At 32.0% G+C, this 18909-nt stretch overlaps 3 protein-coding genes across 5 annotated transcripts; all 3 read left to right on the top strand.

Moving 5' to 3' along the window:
- Positions 1-3774: 3774 nt before the first annotated feature.
- LOC108453308 (pentatricopeptide repeat-containing protein At1g63130, mitochondrial-like) lies at positions 3775-6440 on the top strand. The gene is made up of 3 exons (XM_053028990.1): positions 3775-4971; positions 5007-5642; positions 6326-6440. The coding sequence occupies exons 1-3, from the start codon at positions 4351-4353 to the stop codon at positions 6416-6418; spliced, it is 1350 nt and encodes a 449-aa protein (XP_052884950.1). The 5' UTR covers positions 3775-4350; the 3' UTR covers positions 6419-6440.
- Positions 6352-13552, top strand: LOC108453306 (probable disease resistance protein At1g61300). 3 transcript variants are annotated; one of them, XR_001866529.2, is made up of 3 exons: positions 6352-6477; positions 8167-12877; positions 12965-13552. XR_001866529.2 is itself a non-coding variant. In XM_053028979.1 (2 exons), exon 2 carries the CDS (start codon positions 8177-8179, stop codon positions 11126-11128), a length of 2952 nt encoding a protein of 983 aa, XP_052884939.1. In that variant the 5' UTR covers positions 7431-7731; positions 8167-8176; the 3' UTR covers positions 11129-13552. The 3 variants fall into 3 exon arrangements, 1 of the variants encoding a protein (XP_052884939.1); XR_001866528.2 differs by lacking the exon at positions 6352-6477 and adding an exon at positions 7431-7731; XM_053028979.1 differs by lacking the exon at positions 6352-6477 and adding an exon at positions 7431-7731 and having other exon boundaries at positions 8167-13552.
- Positions 13553-18011: 4459 nt separating this feature from the next.
- On the top strand, positions 18012-18608 carry LOC108451567 (uncharacterized). Its single transcript, XM_017749241.1, has one exon. The coding sequence runs from the start codon at positions 18012-18014 to the stop codon at positions 18606-18608; it is 597 nt and encodes a 198-aa protein (XP_017604730.1).
- The last annotated feature ends 301 nt before the right edge of the window (positions 18609-18909 follow it).

The following is an 18909-nucleotide window of genomic DNA, read 5'->3' as shown; positions in this document are numbered from 1 at the left end:
GTAAGGACTTGTCTGCAGATTTGTTGATCTCATCTTAGATGTTAGAATCTAATAAATCCAGTCTTCTTTTCCTTATTATTAGTTTCAAATTTTATAGTCACATTGAATGCAATTGAATATGGAATTTGGATTATCAGTTCAAAATGTCAAATGAGTCAGTCTGAATTATTTCTTGGTTTTTGATACAAAGTTGTCTGATGTGTGTTTTTGATTACTTCGATTAACTAGGTGTTTTTGCTAGATTGTTTTACAGTTAACTTGGATATTATGCGCCAAGACGGTTCATATCCTATGGGAAATGTGCCTCAACTCATCGGGACTGCTCCTATGTCTACCACCGATTCCCGCTACTACTGGTCAGGTAGAATGGATTTTGATTATGTGTTCATTCATAGTTTCTATTTACCCCTAAATTTGAGATTACTACTCCAGTTCGGATGCTCCACTGTTGTTATGGTATTATATGAAATATTGTGGGGCACAAACACTAGCGAGGGGGCTATTGGCTATTGGCTATTGGCTATAGCACCCGAAGGTTACTGTTATTGTTGTTGTTAGTTTTTAGTGGCTACCCCTCCTGAGCGTTCCATAAAATTAGGGAGAGAGGGCGATAGCCACACGGAGAGTTTAGGGTAGAGTGAGGGGGCTATTGGCTATAGTCCTCTAGCTGTATTATAAACTAATGAGTCTTTTAGTAGCGTTAAGCCTTCCGAGCGAGGTATGGAGGGGTAACGTGCCTATAACTGTATTTAATATCAAAATTGGGTACTAAAATATCTAAATAAGCAGCACAAGGAAGAAAGAAATCAAAGGATTTGTTTTTAGGAGAAGAGAGAAAGTTGAGGATTGGATGCATCCTCTCCAAGAAACAAATATTTTTAGGTTAATCCTATTATAATTTATTCCTTTAAAGAAAATACTATCAAATATTAAATTTTTAAAATTATATTAACTAGAATTTTCTACCTAGCTATGCCCGGGTTTAAAAATTATTATAAATTTTAAATTTTATTAATAATTATTATTTAAATATTAGAATTAAATTGAAATAATTTTATTAAATTATACAAAACTTGAAATAAATTCATATACAGCAAATATTTAAGAAAATTAGTATTGCACTCAAATATTTTGATAAACTATATAAAATAAGAGATAAATTGAAATACAATAAAAATATATTATGATTAATTAAAAAAACACTCTAAAAATTAAATGGAAGTGTAATTATAATCATATGATTTCTCTTATGCCTTTAAGTAATATGAACTAATTCATAATAAATAATTAATTAAAATAATAATTTTTAGTAATTACATGGTGCAAAGGCGAAGTTAAAAATTTCGAAGGAGGAGACGGAATTAACTTATGAATTTTGATAGTAGTTAAAAAGCAATTCCACCATTGTATTAACTAATATCTCCTAAAAAAATTACCTTTCACCCCGACACTTTTTCCACTTTTACTCGTTGTATTTTACTTTTACAATATTTTTAATTAATTTTATTATTGTATACTAAATTAATAAATAATTTTGTTCAAATATTATAAGATCATAAGTAAATAATATATACTAATGTTTTAATTGAGTAAAAAAATTGTAATTATCATTCAAATATATATACAAATATTCTCATGTACTACCCTTCAATTTTTAAAATATTTGTTTTATTTTATTGATATAAATATAATATGGAAAATTGTTAATTATTACTTAAAATAAATATGATTCTACTATTTATTATATTGATATAAATTGAATTTTATTAATTTCATTACACATCGTAACGTCCATAATGGTCATTTCTTATTTTCACCTCACTACTACAACGGCATTTGAATCCTAAGATATATCTAATCACTTGTTTTAAATTCACAGCTACAATATTCAATTTTATAGCTACAATAACTAACTTTATATCACCATTGTTTTTAATTCCACCGGAGCCAATCTCAATAGCTATCCAAATGGACCATTAATGTTAAGATTAAGATCCTCGGAACTCTCAAGTTCCAAGTTCGAGCCTTACTTTATGTAAAACTGTGTGAGTTATCTCTAGATTTTATTCTAGTTTGATTCAAGATATAGTTATCGAGACATTGTTGTGATTATATTTACAATAAGACCAAAAATATTAAATGAGCCAATTCATTGCACTTAAAAAAAAAAGTAAATAAATGTATGGAAATTTATATCAAACAATTTATTAGCTAGTAAAAATTCTTAAAATTTATAATAATAAATATATAATGTACTTTAAATTAAAAATAAAATATTTTATTTTATTTTTTAATCCTCCTCCCTTTTTTTTTAATCTCTTTTTTCATTCCCTCTCCCTTTCTTCTTTTTTTTCCTCCCACATCCCAGCCTCACCTGCAAAAAGCCAACCATAACAATATATATATATATATATATATTATAGATGATTTGATCTGAAAAAAGTATAATTATGTTGTCTTTTTTAGTGTTTTTTGTGTTTATTTTAGGGTTTATATTTGAGGTTCATGACCAATTTTTTTGACAATATTGTCTCTAAGATTCAAACTTATGTCTCTCTTTAAGAATATAATATGCCTTACATTTTTAGCATATAAGCTTTAGGTTGCGTTTGTTTCACTGAAAATGGTTTCTGAAAAATGACTTACTTTTCTTGAAAAGCTAATATTTTTTGTTGTTTGACAGATTTACTGAAAATATTTCATAGAAATTGTTGTTTTCAATGAAACAAACATACATTTGGGATTTTATTATCTTTTATTGTTTAGTTAGAGTTTATTTCATAAAAATTATTTATATTTTAATTAATCATGTTTTAGTTTTAATTAATCTTAATTTACTTAATTGAGCTTAATTGTTAATTTCGTACATTAGGGAATATAAATTTATATTTTATGTCTAATTAAGTTGAAAGTGGTAAATATTTATTTTGAATATTATTTGGATGAGTAAGTTGAAAAATGATTTAATTTGATAAAGATTGAAGTAAGGACTAAATTGTAAAATTTTTAAATTTCCTAATTCTAAGGGTTTGAGTAGTGAAATCTGAAAATTGATGTAGTACTTAAATTATATGATTATGAAATATGAAAATTTATAAAATTGAGCATGAAATAGTAAAGTTTGAAACTATAGAGGTTAAATTGTAAAGATTTCAAATCTTAGAGTTTTAGGACTAATTTATATAATTTGAGAACTTACAATTTTGAAAAATAGAATATGAAAGTTTAAACGTTCAAAAATCAAGTACTAAATTTTGGAAATTTTGACAATTTTAGTTGTAAGAACTAAATTATAAAATCTAAAAATTTTGAAAAAGGGACTGTTCTGCAAAATTGTACAAAAACGAGGTTTAGGAATGAACTATAGAATAAGAAAATCTGTTTTGAGGAATTAAATTGTAAAATAGTAAAAATTTGGTTTTAAGGACTAAATAGTAAAAATATAAAATTAGAATATAAGAGATTGTTATCTTCGACAGTGAATGAGAATTTCTTCCTTTTGTTTCTTTGACAGTAAAACAGTTAATTGATGTTGAGTTATTTTTAAATCTTGAAGCATCATTTAAAGGTGTAAATATAAAAAAAAGTTATTTTCAATGCTATGTCAATTAAAAATAATAATTTTCAATCTCATATTTAGGAATTTTTTAATTTCACATTAATTAACTAATAAATATTTAAAGTAATAAAGAGGTTACTATTAAAAATGATTAAATTAGATGGAGAGGCCAAATTATAAATAGTTGATTTCGGAAAGATTAATTAATTAACCAAAATAAAAAAAACTTAAACATGGATGGGTTTAATGGCAAATTAACCCAAATTACGCTCCCAACCCTTTCCGTCAACACCACTTCGCAACCCAAAATTTACACTTCTTCTGCTACTGCCGCCGCCATTTCTGCTCCCATTCTGCTTAGTTTCAAGATATGGGTAAGCTTCCTTCTTTTATTCTTCGTTCACTTGTTAATGCTGGAAGCCATCTTTCTAATTTCCACTCTTTTTCTTCTTCTTCTTCTAACACCATTGCTACCCACATCGAGGCCCTAAGTAAGAGGCCCATGTCCATGCCTGTTAGAGGAAGGGAAAAAGAGACCACCGCTTCGATAAAGTTGGTCATGCTTTGATTTTGTTCAATAAGATGATTGAAAAGTAGCCAAAGCCTTCAATTGTGGAATTCACTAAATTATTAGCACCCGTTGTTAGAATGAAACATTATGCCATTGTTGTTTCTCTGTGTAGCCAGATGGAATTATTGGGAGTTTCTCACAATGCTTATTCTTTGAACATCTTGATTAATTGCTGTTGTCAATTAGGTCGAATTGATTTTGGGTTTTCTGTTTTGGGAAAATGTTGAAGTTAGGTGTTGGACCTGATGTTGTAACTTTTACAACTTTGATTATTGGGCTTTGTAATCAAAGTAATATTTCTGAGGCCGTTTGTATGTTCGATGAAATGACTGAGAGAGGGTATCAACCTGATTTGATTGTTTACAATACAGTACTTAAGGGGTTGTGTAAGACCGGCAACACTGATAGAGCTGTTAGGTTTCTAAGGCTGATGGAAAGCAGAGGTTTTGAACCTAATATTGTAGCATATAATACCATCCTTGACTGTCTTTGTAAGAAAGGGTTGTTGAAGGAGGCTCTCGATCTCTTCTCCGAAGTGAAGGTTAAGGGCATTAGACCAAATATCATTACTTATAGTTGTTTAACTCATGATATGTGTAATTCGGGCCAGCAGGAGGAGGCTACAAGGCTTTTGAATGAAATGGTGGATAACAATATTTCACTTAATATTGTCACGTATAATATATTGATCAATGCACTTTGTAAGGAGGGGTTGCTTTCCAAAGCTGTAGAAACTATTGGCATAATGAGAAAGCAAGACATGGAGCCCAATATTGTTACGTATAACACATTGGTTGATGCACATTGCAAAGAATGGATGGTTTCTAAAGCTGAGGATATTGTTGACGCAATGATAAAGCGAGGCATTGAAACTAGTTGATGACTGAGAAGGGTTGTGCACCTAATATAGTTACTTACAGCACCATGATCAATGGATATTGCAAAGGTAAAAGGTTAGACAAAGCAATGGAACTCTTTCATGAAATATCTCGAAAGGGACCGATCCTGGATACTGTCACATACGCCACTCTCTTGCAGAGTATGTTTCAGTTAGGGAGAGTTTCAACTACTTGTGAACTGCTTAGAAAGATGCTTGCTTCTGGACAAATTCCAGATATAGTGACCAGTTTGATTTCGCTGAATGGTTTATGTGAAACAGGTCATATCAAAGAGGCATTGAAACTTTTTGAAGCAATGCGGAACAGTGGGTTGGAACTTGATGTTGTCCCATATGCTATCCTAATTGATGGGTTGTGCAAAGTTGGGCTTGTCAAGGTTGCAAAAGAATTATTTCATCAACTCTCAGACAAAGGTTTAAAACCGAATGTTTGCACATATCGTGTAATGATTAATGGGCAGTGTAAAGATGGATTGCCAAATGAAGCATACAGGTTGTTTGGGAGCATGGGAGATAATGGTTGTTCGCCTGATAGCTGTTGTTCTAATGTAATGATCCGGGGGTTCCTTCGTAACAACTATACCTCAAAGGCAACACAACTTCTTACAGAAATGGTCAGTAAAGGCTTTTCTGCAGATATATTCACTGCCACCTTATTTATGGATTTCATCGTATACTCTAATGGATCAATCTTGCTCTGAAATGTTTCACAAATTGTGTAAAGATCATCACTTTCAAACGTGAATCAGTTTGTTTGTACAGTGGAAACTAGAATGAGTTTTGGTGTCTATTTTCAATATTGTTGTGTAGTAAGTGAGAATGTTGTTAAGAAATTAGGGGAAAATCAATATCTGTTGCAGTGACAATAGCATCAGTTTAACTATTGTTAAAAGTGTAGAATTCAATCAAATTTAGGGTGTTTGATTAACTGAAAATATTTTCTGAAAATAATATAAACTTTTTGAAAAATGTAATATCTTTTCTCTGAATACATTTAATATCTTTTTAATGTTGTGTTATATATTTCACTTAATTCTGCACTTTGATTTCATGTTTTATTTTTACTGCCTTAAAAACTTTATATAAAGAGTCAGTTTTTGTTAGTTTATTTTTATTGTTCTTAGGAAGGATTATGCTTGTGGATTACAATTAATTTTAGGTTTACTTAGTTTTATTTATTTATTTCTCTTTTGATATGCTTCATTTGACTATTTTTATTGTGGTTGGAAGTTTGGTAGGATTAAGGACTAAATTTGCAATTTAATTTTTTTATTTGCACCTATGTCATTAATTTTAGGTGACAGATAGTTTAACGAAAATTTTAAGGGAAAGTAGATTGAAAGCCAGTCATCTACCCTACACCAGCGATCTAATCGAGGGGTTATCCTAAATTGAATTTAGGTAGAAGCTTCAAATTAAAGACCTTGATAACCAAGGGTGATTATTTTGGTATGTTTTTATTTATCCCTATTCATCCTTAATTATGAGGGCAATTTTCATTTTCATCCTCAAAACTTTTCAAAGAATTAGGAATGACTTAATAGTCCCAAAACCACCAAAATTTGTAGTGATGGTGAAAATAATTAAAAATGAATGTTGTAGTTGGTATCATGTCTAATTTCTCATTTATTTGGGTTGCAAATTTCCAATTTGAAAGTGATGTAGAGTTGAAATTTGGATATCTATTTGCTTTAGTTTCATATTTATTCTTGATTTTAATCTTGACATCTTATTTTGATTAATTTCTCTTTTCTTTTAATGTTAGACAAAAAACTGTTAAGAGTTTACATACATATATATATATTTAAAATGAGTATATTTAATTATTTTTTAAAAAGTTATGTATTTGAGAGTTTTAAAGAGTCTTAAAAGGTGTATATAAGTTTTAGTAATTTTAAAATTTAAAAGGGCTTAATTGATTTTTCTTTAAATTTGATATTAAGGCTTTTTTGACCCTTTACCTTATTAATTTTATAAGTTTCTAATTACTTTCAAGTAAAAGAATAGGGTTCAAAATGAATAAATATGTAAATATTGAGGATTAAATTTTTATTATACTTAATTTATAAACAACAAATTTTAATAAGGAAGCTTAAAATGGGTATAAGGGATTTTGTGGCACTGTTACCTTAAAATTTTAATTGCTAAAATAAGAGAATTTAGTAACTTATAAAATAGGCTTAATAACAAATTTGGTCACTTACGTTTGTATGTTTTGTCAAAATAGTCTTAATTATATTTTTGGTCTTTTTTACCATCAACCCTTGTTTTTTTTTTTTTTCAATCTGCTTTTTTTCAACATAAATTCAAAGTTTCAAAATATTTTTAAATTTTTTAGATAATTACCTTTATTTTCAATCTGCTTGAAAATATTTTCATCATATCAGGTTGAACACCAATCAATGGATGTAAAAAAAATAATTTATAAAAAAAAGTAGTATTAAACTACATATTCAATCAAAATTTATGGATAAGTTTGAGATTTATGTAAGAAGGAGTTGAAAGTAATTAATTATTTGGTAGACACAAGTTGTATTCATGAAGAAATCTGTATCAACTAGATAAAACAATAATGGTAGAGAAGAAATTGATTCATACATTTCGGTGTCTGTCAACCACAACTCTTACTGTTATTATGATTTGGTCCTTTCTTCACTGTTTTTAATTTCTTCCAGTCAGAAGCTGTGAACCAGCGAACCAAGGGTAATTTGCTTGCTTTATTTCTCTTTCAAGCTTATTAATAAATTCATGGCATGCTTTCATCTGGGTCGGGGTTTTATACTTCTTTCCCACTTTCACTAAGATTTATTCACTACGCAATGATTGTTTATGATTTTTTGGTCATGGATTGTTTATGACTTTGGGATAAAATCATTTGATTTAGGTCTCAACCATTTCAAGGTTTGGGGTTTTACATTACATGTGCCTTTTTCATGCTTAGAGTGGCTATCAAAACTTCTTCAATATCCAATACATCATTCAGATTTTGATTATTGCAGAACCCCTCTTGGTTCATCCCACAATTGTATACAATAAAAGCTACTGCTTCATTATGTTCTTAATTGATTGCAGGGCTATGTTTTGTTGGAGCTTTTTTTTTTTCTTTTCTTTTACATGCATCTATTTATATGATTGCAGGGACAAATCAATGGAGTATGTAGAGCCTGCAGTTTGCGTTGCGAATTGTCTCGGAACTCCGATTTCTACTTACTTGCAGTATCATAGAAAGCTGAATAATTATGTGAGGAACTTGAAGAGAATCAGAGATGAACTGAATAGTCAAATGGAAGATATAGAGATGCTATTGAAAGCAGAGCTGCTTCATCATGTGGGGAAGATACCAAAGAAGGGAGTTGAAAATTGGTTAGAAAATGTGAAAATGATGATTAGGGAAGCACGAGATGTTGAAAATAAAGTCGGAAATGGGAGATATTTTTTCCGTGCATGCAATGGAAAGTTGGTTGATAAAATGACTCGAGAAATGCAGAAATTTCTTGATAAAGCTCCTAATCTCTCTCAAAGTCTTGTCATTGATGGTCCAAGTGGTGGGTTGCCACTGCTAACATCTGAACTAGTTGGAGAGGAAGCTGTGAGAGAGGAGATTTGGCCATGTTTGATGCAGGAGGAGGTGAGCAAGATTGGGGTTTGGGGGATGGGCGGCGTGGGTAAAACGACCATCATGAAGCACATCCACAATGATCTTTTGAAAGAACAACGATTTGAAAGAGTGATTTGGGTTACTATATCAAAGGAGTTCGATATTGTGAAGTTACAAGATGATATTGCAAGTGCATTGAATGGATATATGCCCAAAGAAGGAAACAAGGTCAGGCGAGCTGCAATCTTATCAGAACTGCTGAAGAAAGTAGGAAAACATGTTCTAATCCTAGATGATGTGTGGGATAAAGTCTCTCTAGAGGAAGTTGGGATCTCCGAGCCGAGTAGCAGCAATGGATGCAAGTTGGTGCTGACAACCCGTGTGGAGCAAGTTTGTAAATATATGGAATGTAAGGTGATAAAAGTGAAGCCCCTTTCAAAAGAAGAGGCATTGACACTATTCTTGAATAAAGTTGGACCAAATATATTGCAAAGTCCAACTTTAATGCCAACTTTGAGGCTTGTTGTCAAGGAATGTGCAGGTCTGCCTCTTACAATTGTCGTCATAGCTGGTACCATGAAAGGAGAAGATGACCCTCGTATATGGAAAAATGCTCTCAAGGATTTAAAAGAGAGAATAGGGAAAGTGGAAGGAGTGGAAGCTGAAGTGATCGAGCGTTTGAAATTTAGTTTCAATCACTTAAAAGATGAGAAAATGAAGCATTGTTTCTTACATTGTGCATTATATCCTGAAGACTATTCAATTTGGAAGGATGAGCTAATCGAAAGTTGGATTGATGAAGGCTTCATAGATGAAATGGATACAAGACAAGAAATGAAAGATAAGGGCCATGCTATTTTGAAGAAGTTGGAGGATAACAGCTTGTTGGAAAATGTTAGCTATTCAGATCAGAAAGTGAAGATGCATGATGCAGTAAGAGACATGGCATTATCCATCACAAGTATGAATCCTCGATATATGATACAAGCAGGTTTCCAATTACAAAAGTTACCGAAGGAGGAGGAATGGACGGTGGATATTGAGAAAGTGTCGCTTATGGATAACTCCATATCGGAGATTTCCATAGACATGGTTCCTCTAAAATGCCAACGGCTCACAACCTTGTTACTGCAGGACAACCCTGTAAAGAAGATTTCAGATTCTTTTTTTGCAAACATTCCTTGTCTGAGCGTTCTTAATTTGTCCTCCACGAAGATCAAGTGTTTACCAAATTCAATCTCTGAATTAAAGAATCTCACAGCATTGCTGCTTTGTGGTTGTGAAGAATTAAGTCAATTGCCTTCTCTTTCGAAGCTTCAAGGATTGAAGAAGCTGGATCTTAGCTATACAATAATTGAAGAGGTACCTGAAGGCATGGATATGTTGATAAATCTAAGGTATCTTGATCTTAACGTGAGGACTTTAAAAGATGTACCCACTGGACTTTTACCAAAACTCTTTTGCCTTGAGCACTTTAAATTATTCAGAGGTAAGAAAATAAGCCTAAAGGCAGAGGAGGTAACGCCGTTGGAAAAGTTGGAATTCTTTTACGGCCGTTTCGAAGACCTGCATGAATTGAATAAGTTCGTGTCCTCAATGCAACAATGCAAGAAAAGCCTCTTCAAGTACCTATTACAAGTGGGCTCATCTCCTTGCATGTATGAAGGAGATAAAATCATATCAATCAATGAACTCGAGTATTGTGGAGATGAGTTAATTATGCTACCAGCTGATATTCAAGAGTTGCACATTTGCAACTGCCACAATTTGAGAAGCTTAAGTGAAGATATTTCTTCCTTCAAAAATGTGATGGACTTGAGGGCTTCTATAATTATGGATTGCCAAGGGATAGAGTGCGTTGTCTCCTTGTCCTCTTTTTCCTCTTCTTGGACTCATCCATTCCAAAGCCTCGAGCTGTTGTCTCTTTCCCGATTGCCAAAGTTGAGTGAACTTATCAAATTCGAAGGATTTGGTTCAGCAACAACATCGATATTTACTCCGTCTGCTATTTTTTCCCATCTTAAACAAATTTATATTCACAACTGCTCGAGTATGAAGGCATTGCTTCCACATTGGTTGCTTCCCAACCTCTGGAACCTAGAAGTAATTCAAGTGGAATCTTGTGATGAGCTAGTAGAAATATTAGCAGCGCCAACATCAGAAGATGAAGACAAAAGAAGTGATGCGTCAATCAAGTTCCATCTTCCCAAATTGAGAGTGTTGAGACTGATGAAATTACCAAAATTGAAGAGCATCTGTAGCAAAAGTGGAGTGATGATTTGTGATTGTCTTCGACGTATCAACGTTAATATTTGTCCTAAGATAAAGAGAATCCCTCCATTTGTTCCCCTTGTTGGCAATGGGAAGCCATATGCATATGCTCCACCTTCTCTTAAGATCATGTCAAGCAAAAAATGGTGGGAATCATTGGAATGGGATGACCATCCAAACTTTAAAAATGTTCTTCAACCCCTTTGGGAGGTGAAGCATTGGTATGATTGATGGGAACATTTTTACATGAAATGGATGAATTGATCAACAAACAAGTAAGCCTCATTCTTTTATATTTTTTGATTAAAATATGTTGTTAGTCTCTATACTTTGACAAAATTTGAGATTTCGTCCTTGTACTTAAAATGTAAAAAATTATTAGTAGCCATTATTAGAATGAAACATTTTGCCACTGTTTGTTTCTATGCGTAGCCAGATGGAATTATTCGGAGTTTCCAATTATGTTTATTCTTTTAGCATTTTGATTAAGTGATTTTTTGTCAATTAAGCCAAATTGATTTTGGGTTTTCCGTTTAGGGATATGCTCAAGTTAGGTGTTCAACCTGATGTTATAACATTTTCCACTTTGATTAATGGACTATGTAATTTCAGGCGGTGAGTTTGTTTGATGAAATGATTGAAAAAGGGTATCAACTTCTTTTAATTGCTTACAATACAATACTGATAAAGCTGTTGGGTTTCTAAGTATGATGGAAGGAAGAGATTTTGAACCCCAATATTGTGGTATTAGCACTGTCATTTGCTGTCTTTGTACAAACAGCTTGTTAAAGGATGCTCTTTATCTCTTTTTTTGGAATTGAATGGTAAGGGCATTAGATCGATATTATTATTACCAATTGGTTAATTTATGGTATGTGTAATTGATGAAATGTTGCTATCTACAACTTCAGAAATCATCCCTTCCTTGCTTAATTCTTGGTATGAGTAATCACATTGCAAGGAGGTGATGATTTTTGAAGCTTTAGATACCATTGACACTATGACAAGCAAGTCATTGCAAGGTATGTTTCTAAAGCTGAGGATATTTTTGACACAATGATAAAGTGAGGCATTGAGCAAGTAAGGACTTGTTTCATCTTTTTCTGGTAATGAAGAAATAGTTATAGTCCTTTATGCTAGAAAACTTTTGTGTAGGTATGTTATTGCTTCCAAAATTTGTGCTAGCAATTAGGGCGAAATCAAGTAAGGTTCCTGGGAAGTTAAATATTACTTCTATGCCTTGGGATGATTCAAATCTTGTGTGGAATATGCCTCAACCAGCTGCTGCTACAATGCCTCCCTTTAACTCCCTAAGACTTCTCCAATATCAGTTGCCATCCCTCCTACTACAGGTAGAATGAATTTTGACATCTAATGTCACTACAAATGTCGGTGCAAGTACTGATTCACAGATGTATGAGTTACAAAGAGTTTGCCGAGTCTATATATTCTCTTCTTATTTCCTGTGTTTACATGATCTTATCTTTCTATATGTTTCTGAAATTGGTTCAATATTTTTGAAATTTGCCACCATTATGCAATTTTTGTTTCGCATTCAAATAAAACATTTCTATGGTTCTCTTCTATAAATTTTCTAATGGTATACTGTGCACTCAGAAAAACCACAATTTGACACCAGCATGTCTTAGCTGTTTTTTGCAGGAAGTTTAGGTTCAGTTTGCTGGTTTTGGACTCGAGGACGATGACCGGGTTAACATTAGCAAGCATGCCAGGCAATGGTCTCTCCCGTGTGAAGCACCTGAGTGCATTCAAGCATTCTTTTTGGGGATCTTATACATTGCTTTCAGGTTGATTTCCTCTCAAAAATTTCCAAACCATGACAGCAATCAAGCATCATGAGGGAGTATATATTTCTTTAAACTCAAACCCTTCTTAGGGTTCAATTTCCGGATGCTTTCAAAATTTTCTGGAAGGTAAAGATTCAGCCCTTACCTTGATGTGCAAAGGCGGAAGCACAATGTAAGAAGTCATCATTATAGATTTTGGTTGGGTTTTCGATTACTACATATTTCATTGTTTGAGTCTCTCATTTTGATGACTTTGAAGATCTTTTTCAACCCTTACAACATTGTGCCTTTGGGAAGATTTGCCGTCAACCCTTAACCAAACAAAAAACTAACACGGAACCTTCTACAGCAACTGCACCGAAGGTTACTAATTCAGCAGCTGAGACAATGCAGAAGCAGAATCCAGATGCATCCAGGTCAGCCCAAGTTCTCGTGCTGCTCAAACTGGAAATCCAGGATCTAAAACTGTTGCTGCTGTCAATGGAAATCCGGAAAAGTGGCATATTTATTTAACTTGATTATAGTATACTAATTGATACCTTGTGCAAAGCTGGGCATATCAGTCAATGGTTTAAAACCGAATGTGTACATGTATAGTAACCCCTAAAATGATTTATGGACTTTGTAAAGTGGGTTTTCTGGATGATGCATACCAGTTGTTAGGAGTATCGAGATAATGGTTATTGTCCTAATAGCTACTGTGATAATGTAATGATCCAGTGGTTCCTGAAAACAGCTATATCTTAAGGGCAAACACAGCTTCTTCGGTAAGGACTTGTCTGCGGATCCATTGATCTCATCTTAGAATCTAATAAATCCATTCTTCTTTTCCTTATTATTAATTAAATTTTATAGTTACATTGGATGTAATTGAATATGGAATTTGGATTTTAATGTTAGGATTGTCAGTTCAAAATGTCAAATGAGTCACTCCGAATTATTTCTTGGTTTTTGATACAAAGGTGTCTGATGTGTGTCTTTGATTACTTCGATTAACTAGGTTTTTTTGATAGATTGTTTTATAGTTAACTTGGATATTATGCGCCACGACGATTCATATCCTATGGGAAATGTGCCTCAACTTGTCGGGACTGCTCCTATGTCTACCACCGTTTCCTGCTACTACCGGATCAGGTTTAATGGATTTTGATTATGTGTTCATTCACATGGTTCCTTTTTTTCCCCTAAATTTGGGATTACTGCTCGGATTCGGTGCTTCAATATTCATATGGCATCATATAACTGTGTTACTGTATTCTAAATGTCTGTAGCTTCACAGTGATATATGCCTTTGAAATGATATATATATATATATATATATATGTAGTTTCACATGTTATGAACCCGTAGGTATCCAGGTGCATCATCATGTTGCTTATGAAGATAATGGTATAGTGTGAATCAAGTCAACAGATTAACTTGTTCTAAAAGCATGAGATGTCTTCCAAATGCAATGCATGCTGACATGTATGATATTTAAAAAGGGCTTAATGATAAATTTGGCCACTAATATTTACATGTTTAGTCAAAATGGCTCTAATTGTATTTTTAAGCCTTTTTTTGGTCATTGACTTTTGTTCTTTTTTTCAATCTGCTTTTTCCAATAGATTTAATGAATAAATTCTGAGTTAATTTTTTAGATAATTATGTTTATTTTTTTAAATTAAGAATTATTTTTGAATTTAATGTATTATTTATTTTATTATTTTCACATGTAATTATCATATTGGGTTATCTAAGTAATAAATTACATTTTATTAAAAATATTCTATATATGAAATTCTATATCATCCTCGTTAACTTTTGTAACGGTACTTTCATTAAATATGTTAGAAAAAACATATTGAAAAAATGAACAAAGGTTGATAGATAAAAAAGGCTCAAAAAACAATTAATGCCATTTTGACAAAATATGAGATAGACAACTATGATTGCTTGAACCGAATTTAATTGATTGGTTGAATTGGAAATTTGTCGGGATACTGATTAAGAGAAAAGTATTAGATTGATTGCCTTCGGAACTGGTTGAACAATGTTAAAATTTGATTGAATTTGTTTGGTTCTTAAAACCTTGGCGACAACATATTATTTGAAGTAAAATTATGCTTTAGACTTTATACTATGTATAAGTTGTGAATTTAGTCCATGTATTCTAATTTATTTAATTTTAGTCCCATACTTTTTAAAATTTAAAATTTCAGTTCTAACCGAAATAGTAACAGTTGAATTTGTAAAATTCTACTACTAGTCTTCTATTATGTATCCAATTGGATCATTTTTAGTACTTATACTCTTTAAATAAAAACATTTTGCAGAAAATAAAAGTGGATCAAACAGTACAATTTAGTCCATTTATTAAAGATATGAATGTTGGGTTAAAACTTTTAATATCAAATTTGGGGTTTTTTTATCAAAATGATCCAAATAATTGAATTAAGTATCAAAATGACCTACTTTTTTTAATTAAACACGAAAATGACCTTAAATCTACAGAAAAAGTTGGTGGAGCCAAATTATATGGCGCCACAATCTTGCCACGTCAGCAGGGAGCATAAAAAAATTAATTTTTTAGTGGAATCATGTAGAATGACGCCATCTGTATAAATACAAGAGAAATACTGTAATTTCTGAAAGATAGGGGACTTTAAAACAATTTTTCTGGTGGAGTCAAAGACCTGACAAGCTGCTTCTAATTTTTTATTACTTTTTTTTAACTTTTGTCTTTTTCTTTAATTTTTTTAATTTTTAAGTTTTATACTTTTCCTTATTTTATTTTGTTTATTTATCTATTTTATTATTTGTTATTAATTTTAAAATTTTGAAATGTATATTTGAAATATTTTATAATATATATTTTAAAATTTTAAATATTATTTTTAAATTATTTTTAAACTTTTAAAATATTAAATATATTTTTAAAAATATTTAAACATTTAAAATTTTAAATAAAATTTTTATAAAATTTTAAATAAAATTTTATAAAATTTTTAAAAGGTTTAAATATCTTTAAAAATAATTAAAAATCATAATTTAAAAAATTCTGAAAAATGAGGAACTTTATAAATAATTTTTCAATTTCTTGTGGAGCCCATTTAAATGGCGCCACCGTAAATCTATCTTGACACCTCGCTTCGATTTTTTTAATTTTTTTAAAAATTTTACTTTTCTTTAATTTTTTATTTTTAAGTTTTATATTTTTCTTATTTTATTTTGTTTATTTATCTAATTATTTATTTTATTTATTATTTATTTTAATAAATTTGAAATGTATATTTGAAATGTTTTATAATATATATTTTTAAAATTTTAAATATTATTTTAATTTTTTAAAAATTTTAAATATATATATATTTAAATTATTTTTAAAATTTTAAATATTATTTTTAAAAATAAAATACATTTTTAATAATATGAAACATTTAAACATTTAAAAGATATGATCTTTCAAATTTATTATTTGTTTTTATTTTTTAATTATATAAAACATTTAAACATTTAAAATTTTTTAATAAAATTTAAGGTCTGCTCGTATAGCACGTCTCTGTCTGCTTTCTCTGGCAATTGTTAGGGTTTTATTCTTTTAGTGGTTTTGGTGTGACAGCTGTGATTTTCTTCAAGTTTCTTGCTTTAGCAAATTGTTTTAGATGGCTACATTACGCAATAATATGGTAGCAAATTTAGTGGGGTTAACACTTGATGAGGAGGAAGATGCAGTTCTTCAGGTACAAGTTGGAGTGAATATAGATCGAGAGGAGGGAGGATTTCAATTGGTAGGATGCTTCTTAACAGCAAGTATTATTCACTTCCAAGCAATGAAAAGCACAATTGCAAACTTGTGGCATCCAGTACGAGGGATTCAAATTAGAGATCTGGGGGAGAAAATGTATTTATTTCAATTTTTTCATCCTATGGATTTAGAAAGGGTTATTAAGGGCTCACCATGGACTTTTAATAATCACTTGCTAGTGTTACATAAGTTGCAGTGGGGGGAGGACCCTTTGAAAATCCCATTAATTTATTCCCCTTTTTGGGTTCAATTACATGAGGTTCCTGTGGGTTTTTTCTCGGAAAGTCTGGCTATCCAAATTGGTAATTTTATAGGAAATTTCATGGAATATGATGGGTCAAACCTGGGGAGAGAAAATAACAATTTTATGAGAATAAGAGTCCAAATTGACATACGACAACCTTTGAAAAGGAAAAACAGATAATGTGTTATAGGAAGTGTTCATACGTTCGTTTTAAATATGAAAGATTATCCCTTTTTTGTTTCTATTGTGGTCGTTTAGGCCATAGTGATTCTTTTTGTGAAGCAATGATGGAATTGGGAGTGGAAGTTACTGAGCTGGGATGGGATTTATCACTCAGGGCGCAATCCCATCGAGCTCTAACGATGACTAGCGTGTGGTTGCGAGAAGAAGGAGAGGGAAGGTGGGGAGGTAACAGTGGGGGAAGACAAAATCTGGGGAATAATTCGTGGGGTCTAGCAAAAAATTTGGGTAACCAGAATAACTTGGATCCTGTTTTGGGAATTAATTTGGAAGGAAATGCATTTAATCCAGAGACAGAAAGAGGAAATTTAAGTCAAACTCAGGGGCATACCTTAATGGAACATGATCTCGAGGATGGAGTGCTTATTGGTGAGGAGGGTAAAAAGAGAAATAGAACAGAGATTGAAGATGTCCTAGCTAGAGATGAGACTAATACTTTGGCGGTAAGGAATAGAAAGGTAGAGGAGGTTAGTCATCAATCATCGGTGGCAGCCAAGAGGCTTGCCGACCGGTCACAATGAAAATCCTAAGCTGGAATGTCCGTGGATTGGGAAGTCCACGGACAATTCGTAGACTTCGGCATATGCTGAAGCTATATAATCCCCAAGTGGTCTTCTTTATGGAGACGAAAATTTGTAGTGGTCAGATGGAACGGGTTCGAAGAAGTTGTGGGTTTTTAAACGGCATCGATGTTGACTCAATTGGATCTAGAGGCGGGCTATGTCTGGCTTGGCGTGGAGATAAAAATATACAGCTTCAAAGTTTTTCAAAAAGACATATTGACGTGATCATTGATGAAGAAGAAGAAGGACACAAATGGAGATTTACTGGTTTTTATGGATCCCCTTACTCAAATGATAGAACTGATGCATAGAACCTTTTACGTCATCTAAGTACGGTTCAGGAGCTACCATAGATGGTTTGTGGGGACTTTAATGAAATTTTATATGGTTATGAGAAAAAAGGTGGTTTACCTCGAGAGGAAGTACGAATGGAAGCTTTTCGTAGGTATTGGAGGAGTGTAACTTGTCAGATATGGGGTTTATTGGAAACTGGTTTACTTGGGAAAGAGGGAATTTACCCGAAACAAATATTCAAGAACAATTGGAAAGGGGTGTGGCGAATAAAGAATGGTTTCACTTATTTCCCAAATTTCAACTTCAACATCTTCCACATACGTTTTCAGATCACTGCCCACTATTAGTCAAATCGGAGGAGGAGAACATAGAAAGAACTTATAAAAGTTTCAAATTTGAAGCATGGTGGGTATTGGAGGACTCATTCTTTAGTGAGGTCAAAAAGATTTGGGAACATTCTGAGGAAGACTTATTAAGTAAGCTTGACAGTATGAAAAGGGGGTTAAAGCGATGGGCTAGTCAAATCCGCTATAATAGAAAAGAAAGAAAAAAGATGTTGACTTCCAGGCTGGCTATGTTACTAGAAGCTGAAAGAGATTATGAGAATTTAGCAGATCTTATTGATACAAAAATTCAACTCAATTTTGAAATTGATAAAGATGAGTGCTATTGGGAACAGAGGGCACGAGTTAACTGGTTGAAATTTGGGGATAAAAATACCGCTTTTTTCCACAAACAAGCAACACAGAAACGACAGAGAAATTTGATCCGTTAGTTGTAGCATGATGATGGGACGGTGATAGATGAAATAAAAGAGATGGAGCTAATAGGCAAATCATACTTTCAGTAACTTTTTTCAGCTGGAAGAAGAGGAAGTTATGAGCATATTTTATCAGGAGTTACTCGATGTATTTCGGATGAGGATAATTTAAAGCTGAAGGAGAGATATACAAAGTAGGAGATTCAAAAGGCTTTGGCAGAATTGGGTCCCTCAAAAGCACCAGGAGAGGATGGATTTCTGGCGTTATTTTACCAAAAGTGTTGGGCAATAATTGGGGAAGATGTCACTAATTTTT

Source organism: Gossypium arboreum, chromosome 5, assembly GCF_025698485.1.
Source record: "Gossypium arboreum isolate Shixiya-1 chromosome 5, ASM2569848v2, whole genome shotgun sequence".
NCBI classification, from domain to species: Eukaryota; Viridiplantae; Streptophyta; class Magnoliopsida; order Malvales; family Malvaceae; genus Gossypium; species Gossypium arboreum.
Note: the sequence above shows the minus strand (reverse complement) of the source record. Positions and strands in the feature narration are given on the sequence as shown.